The sequence below is a fragment of the Passer domesticus genome, chromosome 4 (genome assembly GCF_036417665.1).
Source record: "Passer domesticus isolate bPasDom1 chromosome 4, bPasDom1.hap1, whole genome shotgun sequence".
Taxonomy (NCBI): domain Eukaryota; kingdom Metazoa; phylum Chordata; class Aves; order Passeriformes; family Passeridae; genus Passer; species Passer domesticus.
This window is the reverse complement of record NC_087477.1, coordinates 80236738-80250386: the sequence shown is the minus strand read 5'-3', so window position 1 is coordinate 80250386 and position 13649 is coordinate 80236738. Positions and strand designations below refer to the sequence as shown.

At 41.2% G+C, this 13649-nt stretch overlaps 2 protein-coding genes across 16 annotated transcripts in view; one reads left to right on the top strand and one right to left on the bottom strand.

Annotated features, from left to right (window-relative positions):
• The window catches only part of CTNNA2 (catenin alpha 2), a 462204-nt gene that overhangs the window by 299703 nt on the left and 148852 nt on the right, over positions 1-13649 (top strand). Inside the window, exon 1 of one of the 15 annotated variants that reach the window (XM_064419035.1) lies at positions 5742-5879. The exons of 10 other annotated variants lie outside the window; for them this stretch is intronic. Coding sequence is in view for 1 of the 5 variants with exons in the window: in XM_064419033.1 (XP_064275103.1) it covers positions 7645-7695 (51 nt within the window). In the remaining 4 variants the exon portion in view is untranslated. Of the gene's footprint in view, positions 1-5741; positions 5880-7629; positions 7700-7790; positions 7810-7911; positions 7949-13649 lie in introns of those variants that run through there. 4 more of the 15 variants (XM_064419033.1, XM_064419036.1, XM_064419037.1 and 1 more) reach the window with 4 other exon arrangements.
• Positions 4820-7630, bottom strand: LRRTM1 (leucine rich repeat transmembrane neuronal 1). Its single transcript, XM_064419039.1, has one exon. It carries the CDS (start codon positions 6715-6717, stop codon positions 5155-5157), a length of 1563 nt encoding a protein of 520 aa, XP_064275109.1. The 5' UTR covers positions 6718-7630; the 3' UTR covers positions 4820-5154.

The window sequence follows — 13649 nt, the reverse complement described above, 5'->3', positions numbered from 1 at the left end:
AAAAATATCTCAGATCTATTTGTCATTAGAGCTGTGAAAGTGAAAGCTGACTATGAGTGTAGATATAATTAGCAGGAGAATTCGCAGTAGCTCAAGATCACCCATCCCTCTGGATGAGGGTTTCTTAAAAAAAAATTAAAAAAAAAGAAAGAAAAATGTATTTTGGGTAGAAAAGTCCACTTTTCCTGCAAGTCTTTGGTGAACTGTGATTAGGATAGCTAAGAAATGCAGCCCAAAGAATTGGTGGCAGAGGCAGAGTGCAGGGTGGGCAGGCAGAGTGATGATGAAGGGACATTGTGCTCCCAGGGGACAGCCAGGGAGGTGGCGGAGGAAATGACGGGGCTGCGGGCACGTGTTTGGGGAAGCGTGTCCGGCTGCGCCTCCCTCCCTGCTCTGCTGGGAGAGAGAGAGATGCTGGGCATCCTCCTTAAATCCCTGCTGTTGTCCTTGCCACAGCCCGAACGTGGGAGGGGAAGGCACGGAAAAATCTCATTTCCCATGTGTGCACAGTGCCCCCCTTGCCTCCTCACCAGCTCTCATCATCCCTTTCATCCTGTCCCTTCACCCCTTCCTTTTCTCTCTGCTGCTGAATGGAGCTATTTAGTGGTGTACCCTCCTTTGCAGAAGCTGTTTCATCCCTGCTTGCACAGTTTTTAAAACTGCTTTCGCCACCCACCCTCAGTCTTGGTTTTTCATCTGTGCTGCTTCTTTAGGTTAACCATCTTTACAAAAGGAAAAGGCAGAGGAATCCAGAAACACCCTGAGTTTGGTTGCCATTACTCCAGTCTTTCCTCTTATCTTTTGTCTCCTCTTAATTTCATTATTATCACTGCTGTTATTATTATAATAGCACTAGAAATGAGCTTCCTCATTAAACACTCCCTTTTTGCCATTCTGAATACCACTATAGAAGCTGGAGGGGGGAGGAAGGGGGACTCAGAGAGTCCTTTTGCTGTTAATGCAGAATGAGACTCACACAAGGAACAAATGTAGTCCATCTCAAAAGCAAATGAGAATTGTTTGGCGTTTTTTATCAGCACTGAAGAAAATCATCAAATAGACTCGTTTCAACTACCCCTCAATGCCTTAGCCATGAAAACAAACAGAATCTATTAAAGCACACAAAAATACCCTTAGGGATGGTTCATGGTCTTTCTGTGGCACAGGTAGGCAGGGAGCTGGATCAGCCTGGTCCAGAGCATCCTTGCTGTGACCACAAGGAATGGCTCATCCCTTGGGCTCACCCCCTGCAGCACCCAGACATGGCAAAGGAGGGAATTGGCACCTTTAACAGAATTTCTTTGTATTTTATATTTTCAGGCCAGAAACAGAATGTGGTACATTAGCATTGATTCTGTGGTTTCATACCATTTTTTTTAAAGTAGTACAGAAAGAAAGGGAAAAAAAGCAGAAAGGAAAATAAATCATCCCTTATATACATTCAAAGCATACACAGCAACAGTTCCTTCAGCACTGGGTGCACTGTGAGTGGGTATTGATATTAGCAGCAAGAGAATGCATATTAGAGATCTGTAACATTGGTACTGCTAACCAGCTCAGGGAAGGTAGTGCTTTTGCTTGCCTTTCACCCTGTCTTGTGTGCAAAAAGACAGTTAAATATATTAAAAAAATAATGTTAATTACTTAGTTATAAAAGGGAGATTAGTCCTATTAAGTGGAACATCAAAAAGGGAAAATTTAAAATATCTCCCTTCCTTTGATATCCCCCAAGCATTTAATGGACAAAACACTGTTCACAACTCACCAAAAAGCATCATTTTTTTTTTTCTTTTTTTTTGTCCTTTTGAATTTTGGAGCCATTCAATAGGCCATAATAAGGCAGAAAAAGAGAGGGAGTAACTTATCTCTGGGCAGTTGTTGAACATGAAATTTGGAAGAAAGAATTGGGGAAAATCTGTCCCTGCAGTTGCTCTAAATGCAGTACAAATATAATAACTCTCATATACACCAATGCAAGTAGCCTGGAGCAGGATGAATAACTGGATTTGCAATAGCTGGATTGAAATGACATACAGGCTCTTTTATTTCTTTATTGCCCACACATATTTCATGTAAATTTTCAGTCTGGATGTGGGCACCCTGTGGAGTGCCTTCATGCCACGTAACGGCAGTGACACCCTCTTTTCTCCAATAAATATTCAGAGGGTGTCAAGATCTCCAGAAATCCTCTGGGGATCACCAGGAGGTTGTCCCTAGAAGGGATTATCCTTAGAAAAGATTTCTGCATGAGGATTTTGAAAGGCATCCTTTAATAAGTGCTGTGCTCTCCATGGAGGGATCCATCCATCATCCTGCTCAGGGTGGCAAGCCATTGGTGGCCATCACCTCTCTCCAGGAGAAATGGCAACAGGCAAACCCCAAATCAGCTCTCACTCAAGAAATCACTGCACCTTCAAAGAAAAATGCTCTGTTCCATTTACTTGGGCTGTCAATGTGAGATGCATGGAGCACAGAGGTGAATAAATTCCAAAGGCAGAATTGCTCAAATCTTTGCAAACGTAGCTGGAGGTTGCTAACACCAATAAACAGCAGGGATGACTCCAGAGGGGTGCAGTCACTCGTGTGTTTCAAATACAACCCACAAAAATGCTAAAAATACACAGAAATACAACCACGGGATGATTGTTTGTTATTTTTTAGTATCAGGCTTGTCTCAGGTTCACAGGGTCAAAACCATGACTGCACCAACACATTTCCTGACAGCAACAGGGGGTCATTATCAAAATAAACCCAGTTCATATTTTGTTTTACCATATGCTGACAGTATTTTAACAATATTGGTTGGTTTTGAAGCTTCCTGGCAAGTGGCTGTAACCAAGTGCTGCCTGGGGGCTTGGGGAGCACATAGCCCAGTCCAAAGTTAGAGAGCCAATTTTTCACAGTTAAATTCCCTATTGATTTCAGAGAAGGGTTTAATGGGGAAAATAAATATAGCTGGGCCCACACTTAGCATGGCATAAAGTACTTTTGCTTCAAGCATGGTCAGGAACCCAAAGAGAGGAGGGTCTCTGTACCTTCCCTCTGCCCCTCCTGTTAGGCTTGCACATGCACACTCAGCTCCTCAGGTCACTTGGGAGTTTTAGGATGGATCAGGCCCTTGTGGGCTTGAGGCACAGAGAAAGAAATGTGCATTTGTTTAAAGAGAGAAAAGCCTGGGTTTAACAGTGCTTGCTTGTTTGAAAGCTGTGGGTGAATTTGCAGTGGCTTTAGGAAAAAAAAAAGCAGTTGTTTTTCATTAAATTTTCTGTGGCACTGTCCTCCCCCAGTACACAATCTCATTGCTTTCACAGATGACATTATAGTTTCACTTGAGTAAAAATTTTGATTAAGAGGTTATTTTCCTGTTTTATAATACATGGTATGAGATGTACCAAATAGAGGAAAATAAGTTCTGACTCCTTAAAAATAATTTCAGTAAGAAAAGAAACACAAAATTCACTCTTTGCATTTAAAATTAATGGCTAAAATCTGCTATGCAAGAAAGCAGATTATTTCTTCTGTGCCTTTTTTTCTGCTTTAGAAGTCTGCTGTACCCTTGTAAGAGTAGATGGCACTGTAATGCAATGAAAAAGCTGAAAATCTGTGTTACATTAAAATACATGTAAAATTTTGGAATTGCTCCTCTCTTGGTGGTAACCTGAGGATAGAGAAACATGTACAAAGCATAGAAATGTCACCCAGTTCATTATCCATAACATTTTATTCACAAGTAATGCTGTAGGAAGAAAATTTCAAGATGCTCTGCCTGATATTATAAAACTCCCTCATCATCAATTAGTGTGAGAGGAGCTGCTGAAAAGATCAATCGTTTGCTTGTTCACATTCTGGAATGAAAAATCCAAAATACAAGGAAAGGAAGCCTTTATTTAAGGGCAGTCAGATAAAACAGCTGTGGGATTCTACATCATGAAATCACTGCTTATATCCATCAATGCCATTTTTCAGTCCTTGGTAAGGAGGGTACATTTGCCTCCAGCCTCTGCAGAGGTTTTGGGGTTGTTTTGTTAGTGAAGGCTGGTGGTGCAGGGGAGGGACATGAGCTGGGCTTTGCCAGCCCTTTACTACAGGACCCAGAAGGGTTCTCTGAAAACTCTCTGTCCTACCCTGACAGTGGTTTTGCTTTTGAGATTCACCACTGAGACCCAAATAATTGCTTTTGCTCTTCTCCATTCACCATGGCACCACAGGGCACAAAACAAGGGGGTCTTTGCTCTTGGCATAGCTCAAAACAAGCATAATAGTGGTAAATGCAAATAAAAACCCTTAAATTTAGCACTTTTTTTTGTTTGTTCTTTAATATTAAAGAAAATTCTGATGAGCATATTTTGGCAGTGTTTCACTTGTTTGGGTTTTGTTGGTTGTTTTTTGTTAGTGAGTCTTAATATCATCAGTTTTGATACAAAATACTTTTAGGGGTTATAATGCAGTTTTTATGGATCTTACAGCAACTAACAAGTGAGCTGTACTTAAAAATCCTCAGAAATCCTGTCCTAGTGACACAGTCAAAACTTCAGCCTTTCTGAGGTGCTCTGGCTCCTTGTTGTACTGACGTCCAGTTACAGGTAGCACATTAACAAAAATAGAATTCCAGTGTCATGCTTCATATCTTCAGCAACATGATGGACGTGAATGTGTGCTAATTACAATGGGAAGCCACCTGGGTAATTTTAAACTTTCTATTTTACGTGGCTTCTTAGCTCCTCGACTTTTCATTTCAACACTCAGCATGAAGAGAGAGGTTAAACTGTTGCATTTTGTATACAGGGAACCATTCATGTAATATACACCAGTCTGTAAAAACTGTAAATGCTATTTTTTTTTTTATTTTAAACAGTTTTCTTAGTTTACAAAAGATCAATAATTGGTACCTTTTTTACACTCTCAGATTCCTGAATATTGACAGATCTTCAAAGGGAGTATTAGCATATGAAACCTTAAGATTGGCTGTCCTGAAGGTTTTTAAGACACGATAAAGCTAAAATATCAAGTCTCTCGGACAGCCCCTCTTAAACAATTTGGGCAGGGGTGCACGTCAGAAATCACCAGCAAAGCCCAGCAACCCCCCCCACCCCGTGCCACTGTCTGCCTGCACGCTGTTATTTGGTTGCACACTGTTTAAATCCCAAAGGAAAATCACACCTCGCATTCCCTCGCTGGCTGCTGGTGACAGGAGCAAGATCCGTACTCATTAATGATCACCAGGGCTCCCTCAATGTGGTTGGGTTTGTAATCAACATAATACTCCTGGGCTGACATGGCAGCCATTTGGTGCATGGTCTGTTTTTGCTTCTGCTTCCTGCGCTGTGTGACAAAGCACTGTCTTAGTTGCCTTAAGCCGGCTGGGAAGCACTTCCAGGAGACATACAACACCAAAACCACGATGAGGAAGGAAAAAATCAGTGCCATGGTGCCCGTCACCACCTTGTGAATCTGCACGGCGTTCTCGGAGTTCTCGCCGGGCATGGTGATGGTGACGGCGTACGTGGTCCGGTCCTCGTCGCCGTCGGGCGCGTCGTAGGTGGCGGTGGCCGAGCCATAGCCCAGCGTCTGCTCGCTGTTGTTGGTCACCGGGGAGAAGGTGTTGACGCTCGTGGGGTCGGCGTCCTCGCACAAGTGGAAGGCGTACACGGCGTCCAAAACATCCTCTCCCTGGGCGTACTCGGGGGTGGCACAGAGCAGGTTGCTGTCGTAGCGACCCTGGAAGTTGCTCAGCCACGAGGCCAGGGCGCAGACGTTCCGGCTGCAATCCCAGGCGTTGGCGGAGAGGCTGATGCTCGTGAGGGACTTCCAGGAGTCGAGGACTCGGGAGTCGATGTAGGTCAGCCGGTTGGAGTCCAGCTGCAGGGATTTGAGATGAGGTACACTTTCGAAAACGTGAGGTTCGATGTATTCGATTTCGTTGCCGGAGAGATCCATCTTTTCGAGTTGCCATATCCAGTCCAAAGTGTTTACTACAATGGTAACTTTATTCCTTCGCAAGCAGAGGGAGTGCAGAGAGATGAGCCTGGGAAAATGGGCTAAATTCACTTTCACCAAGTCATTGTGCTCGAGGTGCAGCTCAGTGAGTTTGAACAAGCCAGCAAAAGAGTTTCGAGCCAGGCTCTTTAACTGATTGTATCCTATGTCTAGAAACTTCAGGCTGCGACAGTCCTGAAAAATTCTCACCGGCACGAACTTGATGGCGTTCGACCGCATGTGCAAAGTTGTCAGTTTTCTCAGCCCGTGGAACAGGTCAGGCTCCAAAGACTGCAGGTTGTTGTATGATAAATCCACACTGCGCAAGTTTGGCATGGGGCGGAAAGTGGTGTTGGGCAGTTGGGTTATTTTGTTGGAACTCAGGGTGAGCTCTTTAACTCGCCGCAATTTTTGAAAGGCATTCCCCTCCACTGAGCAAATGTGATTGTGATCCAGATAGAGCCACGTGAGCTGCATTAACCCTGTGAACTGTCCATCATGCAGCTCTGAAAGGCTGTTGTACCGCAGAGACAAGCCCATCATGCCCGACAGGTTGCGAGGCATCTCTGTGAGATTCAGTGATTCACAGTACAAAAGCCTGCCCTCACACCGACAGAGCTGTGGACACCCACTATTCACAGCTGGAAGCATTTTAGAAAAGATACCCAGCGTACACAATATCAACCCCGGGGGCTTCCTCAGCAGCCAGTTTAAACAGAGACCAATAAGAAGGAAATCCATTAGCAAGAATATTTCCAAATATGCTTGAGAATGTCCATTGAGTCTTTTCAAATTCTACATCATATTTTATTTAAGGGAGAAAAAAAAAACCAAAAAGGCAAACCAACGAAACAAAGCCCGAAAACCAAAGCAAAACAGCAAACAGAACAAACACAGAGGCAAATATTTCACTTTACAGCATGCAGGAGCTGTGCAGCATTAAAGTTCACAGACATTCAAAGGTAAAATGATAGTGATTTTGTTCATGTTAAATGCTGCAGCAAAGGAAAAAAAAAAATCTTTCTTCATGAAAGAATTTAATTAAAAAGTGTCTTACCCACCCTTTTCCAGAGAGTGACAACCTCCATTCAGTTGCTTCCTTTGTGTTTGGACTAATTATATGCAGAGCTAAAAAAGACCCCTCTGTGCTACAAATTCAGTCCCTTTCAATGTTGTGCAAGGCTGGCAAGCTCACAATGTCTCACTTCGCTTCTGCTCAACGAGCGAAAGGCTTGTCCAGCTAGCTTTTGAGCTGCCTCCTAGGACCTGCAAGTTTCAGAACTATGTACATGAGCTTGATCTTCTCCTTCTCCCTCTGTCCTTTCCTCTGCAGTTAACACTGTGGCGTGAAAAAAACTCCAAACTCTTTACTAACGACTCCACAGGATTTGTCAATCTGTTTAATGTCCATCATTTGCAACGACCATGGACCGGCACAACCTTTACTCCAGAGAGAGGTTACCATTCATTCACAGACCGGCTAAGGGTCGCTTTATTTCCCATTCTTTGTTCGCTTTGCTTGTTAGGTGATGCTTAGAGCAGAGAGAGACAGCAAGAATCCCTTCCCTTCAGCTGAGCAGTATGTTGCTAGAGCATGCAGAGGCACCCAGTGTTCACTGAGTGTCGTAAGCTGCTCATGATTGTACGCCTGCACTGTGCATCTCAGACATGGGCAGATTGAAAAGGGGTGGGCATAAAACCAACATCGGAGCGAACCAGGAAAGTAATATATGCTCTTTGATGAAATGGAAAATACTTTAAGCCTATCTCGCCATTTCTCAAACAGGCACGCACACACAGCCGCACAAATCATCAAAAGCGAGGCAGTGCTAAGTAGGAAGCTTGAGAATTAGGATTCTTTCTGTTTTTTTTGGTTTTTTTTTTCCTTCGGATGCTTTTGTTTAAAGTCTGAATTTATAAGCTATTAGCCGGGAGAGGGAGAGACTCGATCACTTGGTTTGGGAAGGAATATGTAAACCAGTCTTTTTGGATTGCTTTTTCTCTCTAATTCCGATGATGAGATTTGCCTTTTGGTCTTTGGGTGGGGGATTGAGGGGTGTGTGGGGGGAAAATGTGGTTTTTTTTCTTCTGACATTGTCTAAATAGAGCATGATTTGAAATTCTGTGCATTCTTTCTCTGAAAAATGCAGCCAGAGCTCTGCAAATAGGAATGTCTCATTTCATATAAGCTTTAATTACATTTGGTCTTTTTCCATCCTGCATATTTTGTGTGTTCAGCACATGCCTTTCCTAAAGGCTTTTTTTTTTTTTTTTTCATTTTTCTTTGCAGTGTATGCTACGGCACACAGAACTCAAATTCTAGCAGCATAAAGATTACTGTGCTTTTTGAATGAGATCAATGCATAGGTTGCTGTGAGCGTGTCGGCAGCATGCAAAGAGGGGGTTTCAAACCCCATTACTTAATAAGTTTAGCAGATCGTGCTGATTTTTGTTCAGTGTTCCAAGAAAAAAAAAAAAATCTTTTGCTGGGTATTTTGCAGTCCTCATTCTCTATGGGAAAGGCATCGTCAATGAGCTCTGTAATTTTTACTGACTGAAAAATGTACGGTGTTTCTGTCACGAAAACGCTGGCCATCTTTTTCTATTATGAAATAGAATCTCAAGCCCCTGTGCTGGTGAGAGCGATCGGAGCTGACAGCTCCCAATTCTGCATCAATACCCAATGAAGAAGTTCCACACGGATTTTAGGATGCAAGGATTGCAGAGGATCGGGCTGATTTTAAGTGGACATCGGATGCAAAATGCTGAAGGGACAGGGAAAAACCACTGTATTTGCTTTCTTTTTCACAGCTGTGTTAATTTAAAAGAAATTCCTTGTTTTGGAGGTGTCTGTTGCAGAGCTAAACATTGTGTTTGAGTGTGGCTGCTGTGAGTGTGTGCTGGGAGAGATCAAGGAATGCAGTAATTTGATGCAGTAAAAGTTGCTTTGCAGAAGTCCTAGCAAACTTAAAGCTCTTGTGCATAAAAATAAAAATGTGTGAAGGAGATTCATTACTAATGGATTTGCCAGAAACAGTCTTAAATAAATTACAAATATAAACCATTTAAATTGTGGTTTCAGAACCTGGGGATCAATGTGCTTTTATGCTCCCTGTTGAGTTTATTTACATTTTTCTGCTCTTCACAACATTTCAGTGGTCTCAAAGCAAAAATGTGATGCTTTAATAGTATATGAACCTCATCTATGTTTTAGCATTTGGACAGGAGAGCTGAAGGTGGTTTTTTTCTCCCCAGATCATGCAGTTTTATTCAAAGCAGGCTGTTTATGCAAGTGTCCACTGGTTGCAGTACACCTTAATTCTGTTTCTCGGTACACAAAAGCAGGAGGGAAAGCAGTGACAGAACCGACAGAAAAAGCATTGAAGCAGGAGAGACTAAAAAACTCCATCCAAGAATATATTCCAGATTGCCTTGATGAATATTTTGGTGCAATTAGCAGGGGAAAAAAATTAAAGGATGACTTGAACTTCACAGATACTGAAAAAAAGCTTCAAAGCAATGAGGTTGTGTCCCTAAAAAATCTGCAACCCTACAAGTCTTCTTAGGGGAAGCCTTAATGCCTTCTCCCATGTAAAAATTTAGGGAGAGGTCTGCAAGAGTAGCCCTGAAAATTTTAATTATATCTTCAAGGAAAGCTACCATTTTCTGCAAATCAGATGATGATAAGGATCACTTAGTTACCATTTAAATGCTATGTATAAAGACTTCTTCTGGTAGAGATGAAGCTCCCTGATACATCACTGACTAGCTGATTTTTTTTTTCTTTCACTGCTTCTCCTTGTTATCACCTGGGATACAGCTTGGATCCCAACCAACGTGCCTATTCCCACTCTGGCATATAATCCATTATCATTTGGTTTTCAAAGGCAGGAATTAGAGCAGACAGTAGCAAACCTATATAGCAGCAGCTGGAAGACTGACAACCAGAATTAGGGACCCAGAATTAATGGCCCTAAGTGCACTCTCTCAGAGCTCTGACAGAGGGCTATTGAATAAGAAACTCTGCTCTTATCCAAAATTTGGTTGTAAAAAAGAGTCCAGGTAGTTTTAAGATGAGAGACCTCAGTGTATGTTTGAGGCTCTGATGTTGAGGCACAGTAGTGACCAAATTCAAGAACTGGGGCATGTGAAATATCTTTTGTAAATTGGTGTCCTACTGTATTTTTGCAATGTACCCTTTTTGCAATCAAACCAGGAATCCACTTTGAAGATGATTGTAATGCAAAGGGCTTAATTTCCACTGTCTGAGCTGTTATCACAGCCAAACTGTTAAGTTTACACATTTTCTGAAGTTTCAAAGCCTTTGGCAAGTCTCTATAAATTAGCAGATTTAAATTAGCTTTATTAAATGTGCTATTATAAAACATTTTAAGAATGGCAAACTAAGTTTGTATGTGTTTAAAGGAGCTTGATTAAATCAATGCAAAGTAGGTTACAGAAGAACAACATGAATAAAATTTTAGAAAGGTTAGATGGGAAGCTCCTTCTTGTAGTCATGACAAGGATAATTCATTGGCAGCCATGGTCAGAATTGTTCAGTCTGGAAAGGAAAAACACCTTTCAATGTGTTTGCTCTACACATTTGTAATATTGTGTTCAGATTAATCATAGGATCATCAAGATTGGAAAAGACCTTTAAGATCATCCAGTCCAACCATTAAATGTCCCATATAACTTAACTGGCCTCAGAATAATTTAATTCTTGCTAATCCCTTGGATATCCCTTTGCTGTTTGTGCCTGGGTATTCACCTTACCTGAATTTCCAGTCCTGGACAGATGGAGTTGGGACAGAGTGCATGAGAGCAGAATGTGGCTGCTGATGTCTAACTATTCATATACACAGCTTTTCATAAATTCTCCACCAAAATAGGAAAAGGCAAAACAACCTATTAAATACTGAGTATACTTCTTCCTTTTGGCATTTTCTGAGTGGTTTATATCAGAATAATAAAAAAGTGATGCTCTTAGTGATGATTTTAATTTCCTTTCATGAATGGAAGGACTCAAACCTTGATCTTTGGTAGTCTTTAATTTTCAAGTGTGCTGAACCATGGCATTTTGCATAAAAGAAACATTTAAGAGCAGAAAAGGGGGAAAAAAGATATGACCTAAGGTAAAGCAAACTACATCTGTTATTTCTCTTGTATTTCTGTCTTGGTCATTCTCATTCTGAACATTTTTGGCTGCCCCTTCTGTATAAAATTTAGGATTTCAGCTGATAAGAAGTCCAGTTCTATAACATGTCTGTTTTAGTAGATATTAAAATGAGTAACATTATGCAATATTTTGACTAAAATAGTCCTGCTGGCTCCAGATATCATTAAATTCTTACAGTACCTGACAGGCATATTGAATTTCTGGCTACCTTTAAATCATAGATATTCTTATGTAAATGACCTTTTTGTTTTTGACAAGGTGATAAACATTTTTCTGTCTCATTGCAGTCATTCCATCCTCAGCAGCCACATTGCAGGTAGTCATGCATAGCTCTAGAAAGTCACTGACAGAGGAGACCCATGTGCAGAATTGTCAGTGCAGTGCAGAAATGTCAGTTTTTAGGACAACATATCCAGAGTATGAAAAAGTAGCTCTCTCCTCCATTCATGACCCATAGATTACTTGAATAAGCTAAAAAAGGACTGGCTGTCTTAAGTATCTGTGAAAATACCTTTGGATTTCTGGACATGATGGCAAAACTCTTGACAGTGTTACTGGTTCTGAATGGCCAGGGGTAATTGGGAAAAAGACAAGTAAAATTATCCTTTTGTGATTAATCAACACATGAAGACCATGTAACATCCTGGCTAGGCAAAGGCTGGTGTGTTACTGTCACGTTACCAAGTTGGTGGAACTCCTGGTTTGCAGGAAAAGTGAAAATTTAAACCTTGGGTTTTGATTAACCCTTGCTAATTTATATCTCTAAAAATGTCTTAGAAAGCCATGGAGGAAGCAGCTGTGGAGTGCAATGATTAGCAAGTGTGAAGGTTTTAGTTGATCATATTTGATTGGAAATCAATTAGTTCCACCTTCAGAAGTGCTAAGTGAGACACTTCACAAAGGTTTATCTCAAGACCTTCCCAAGGATTTCTGGAGGTACCAGCAAATTAACTGTAATTAATTACCAATTCTCTTAAAAGCAGAGAGGGCCACAGCTTATCCACACTCTTGAATACATCTACTGTGCCCTCTGCTACTGTTGATAGTTCATCTGTGAGGGTTATTTTTTTATTAATTCTGGTGCTAAACAGTCTTTTATTTGTGCTTTGAGACTCATTTTGATGGAAAGGTTCTGTTCTTCCATGGATGTTGCTTCTCTCAGGTGTTTCACCTGGGGTTGATCAATTGGCTGCTTGGTTGGCTGTTGGTATATTTACTCAGACTTACCAAGAGGTTGGATAAAGTGACAGAATAGCAGGATTGTTTAGGACTGTGAAAAATCCCCCCTGTAGCCAAACTAGTTATGACCCTAAACCCATGATGTTTTACCAGCATTTTGTGGCCTTTTCCAGAATAACTTGTGTTGCTTGGGAAGTTGTGAGGTCACACCTGGGGATGCAGTAGCACCATGCTATAGAGAAGTCATTGGTAACAGATTGGAATAACCTTCGTGATGCAAAACCCTTCCTTCTTTTTAGCAATACCTTGAGGGGCCGTGAACACTTTTTAGATTTCCAAAGTGCAGGACATATGGAGAATTGAGAGGAATTTATGAAATCAGTTATTAAAATCAAGGATGAACAAGTTAAAAGCTGTTCCTGGCAGTCTTCTGGAAAGTCTTTTTACAAGTGGATGAACTGCTCTTGGAAAATTTTCCCAGAACAGAAAATCTGTTCCCAGCATTAGACAACCAGTTGTTCTTAATCTATTTCTTGTGCTCATTTCCAAATGTATTTTAAACCAAAATCAGAAATTACAAAAGAACTTTATGCTGGCCTTTGTAGATACATTATTTCTAGAAACACAGGTTAGTTATGAAATTGGTGCTGGTATTTTGAAATTGAATAAGACTTTTCTTGAGTTCTCTTCCATCACATAGAACACCATTTGAACTGACTCCACACAAAAATAGAATCATAAAATTGGAGAATAGCCTGGGTTGTAGGGACCTTAAAGACCATCTCCTTCCATTCCCTGCTGTGGGCAGGGACATCTTCCACCATCCCAGTCTGCTCCAAGCCCTGTCCAGCCAATGGTATCTATATTCTCAAGGGAAATCTCAGGATAAAATGCATTGAAATCCTGGTTGCATGTGTATTGCATCTTACAGGGAGATTAGAGGGCCTCTGGATCATTAGCTCACAGACAGAATTAATAATGCAGAAACCAGGATGAAGACTCATATTTCAGAGAGAAGTCATTGTGATTTTTGCAAGCCTAAAGACGATGGTTTGTTGACTACCTGCAATATTTATGGTTTCATTACGTTTTATTTGCAACTGATGTAATGTCTAAGAGAAATAGTCATGGGTCAGGAGTCTCAGAAGGACATATTTAAAGGCATAACAAAAGATAGTCATGCCTTTAAAAAAAAAAGAGAGAATAACCTGACCTTCTTTTTTTAAACCAACTTAAAAATACTCAAGGCATTACTGAAGAGTTTATATGGTGGAGGAGGTTTGTGTGTGGTGTGTGTGTAATCTTAGAAACACAA

What these genes read in the sequence shown, in the direction of transcription:
- LRRTM1 (XM_064419039.1), bottom strand. Translation starts at nt 6,717, where the DNA reads ATGGATTTCCTTCTTATTGGTCTCTGTTTAAACTGGCTGCTGAGGAAG.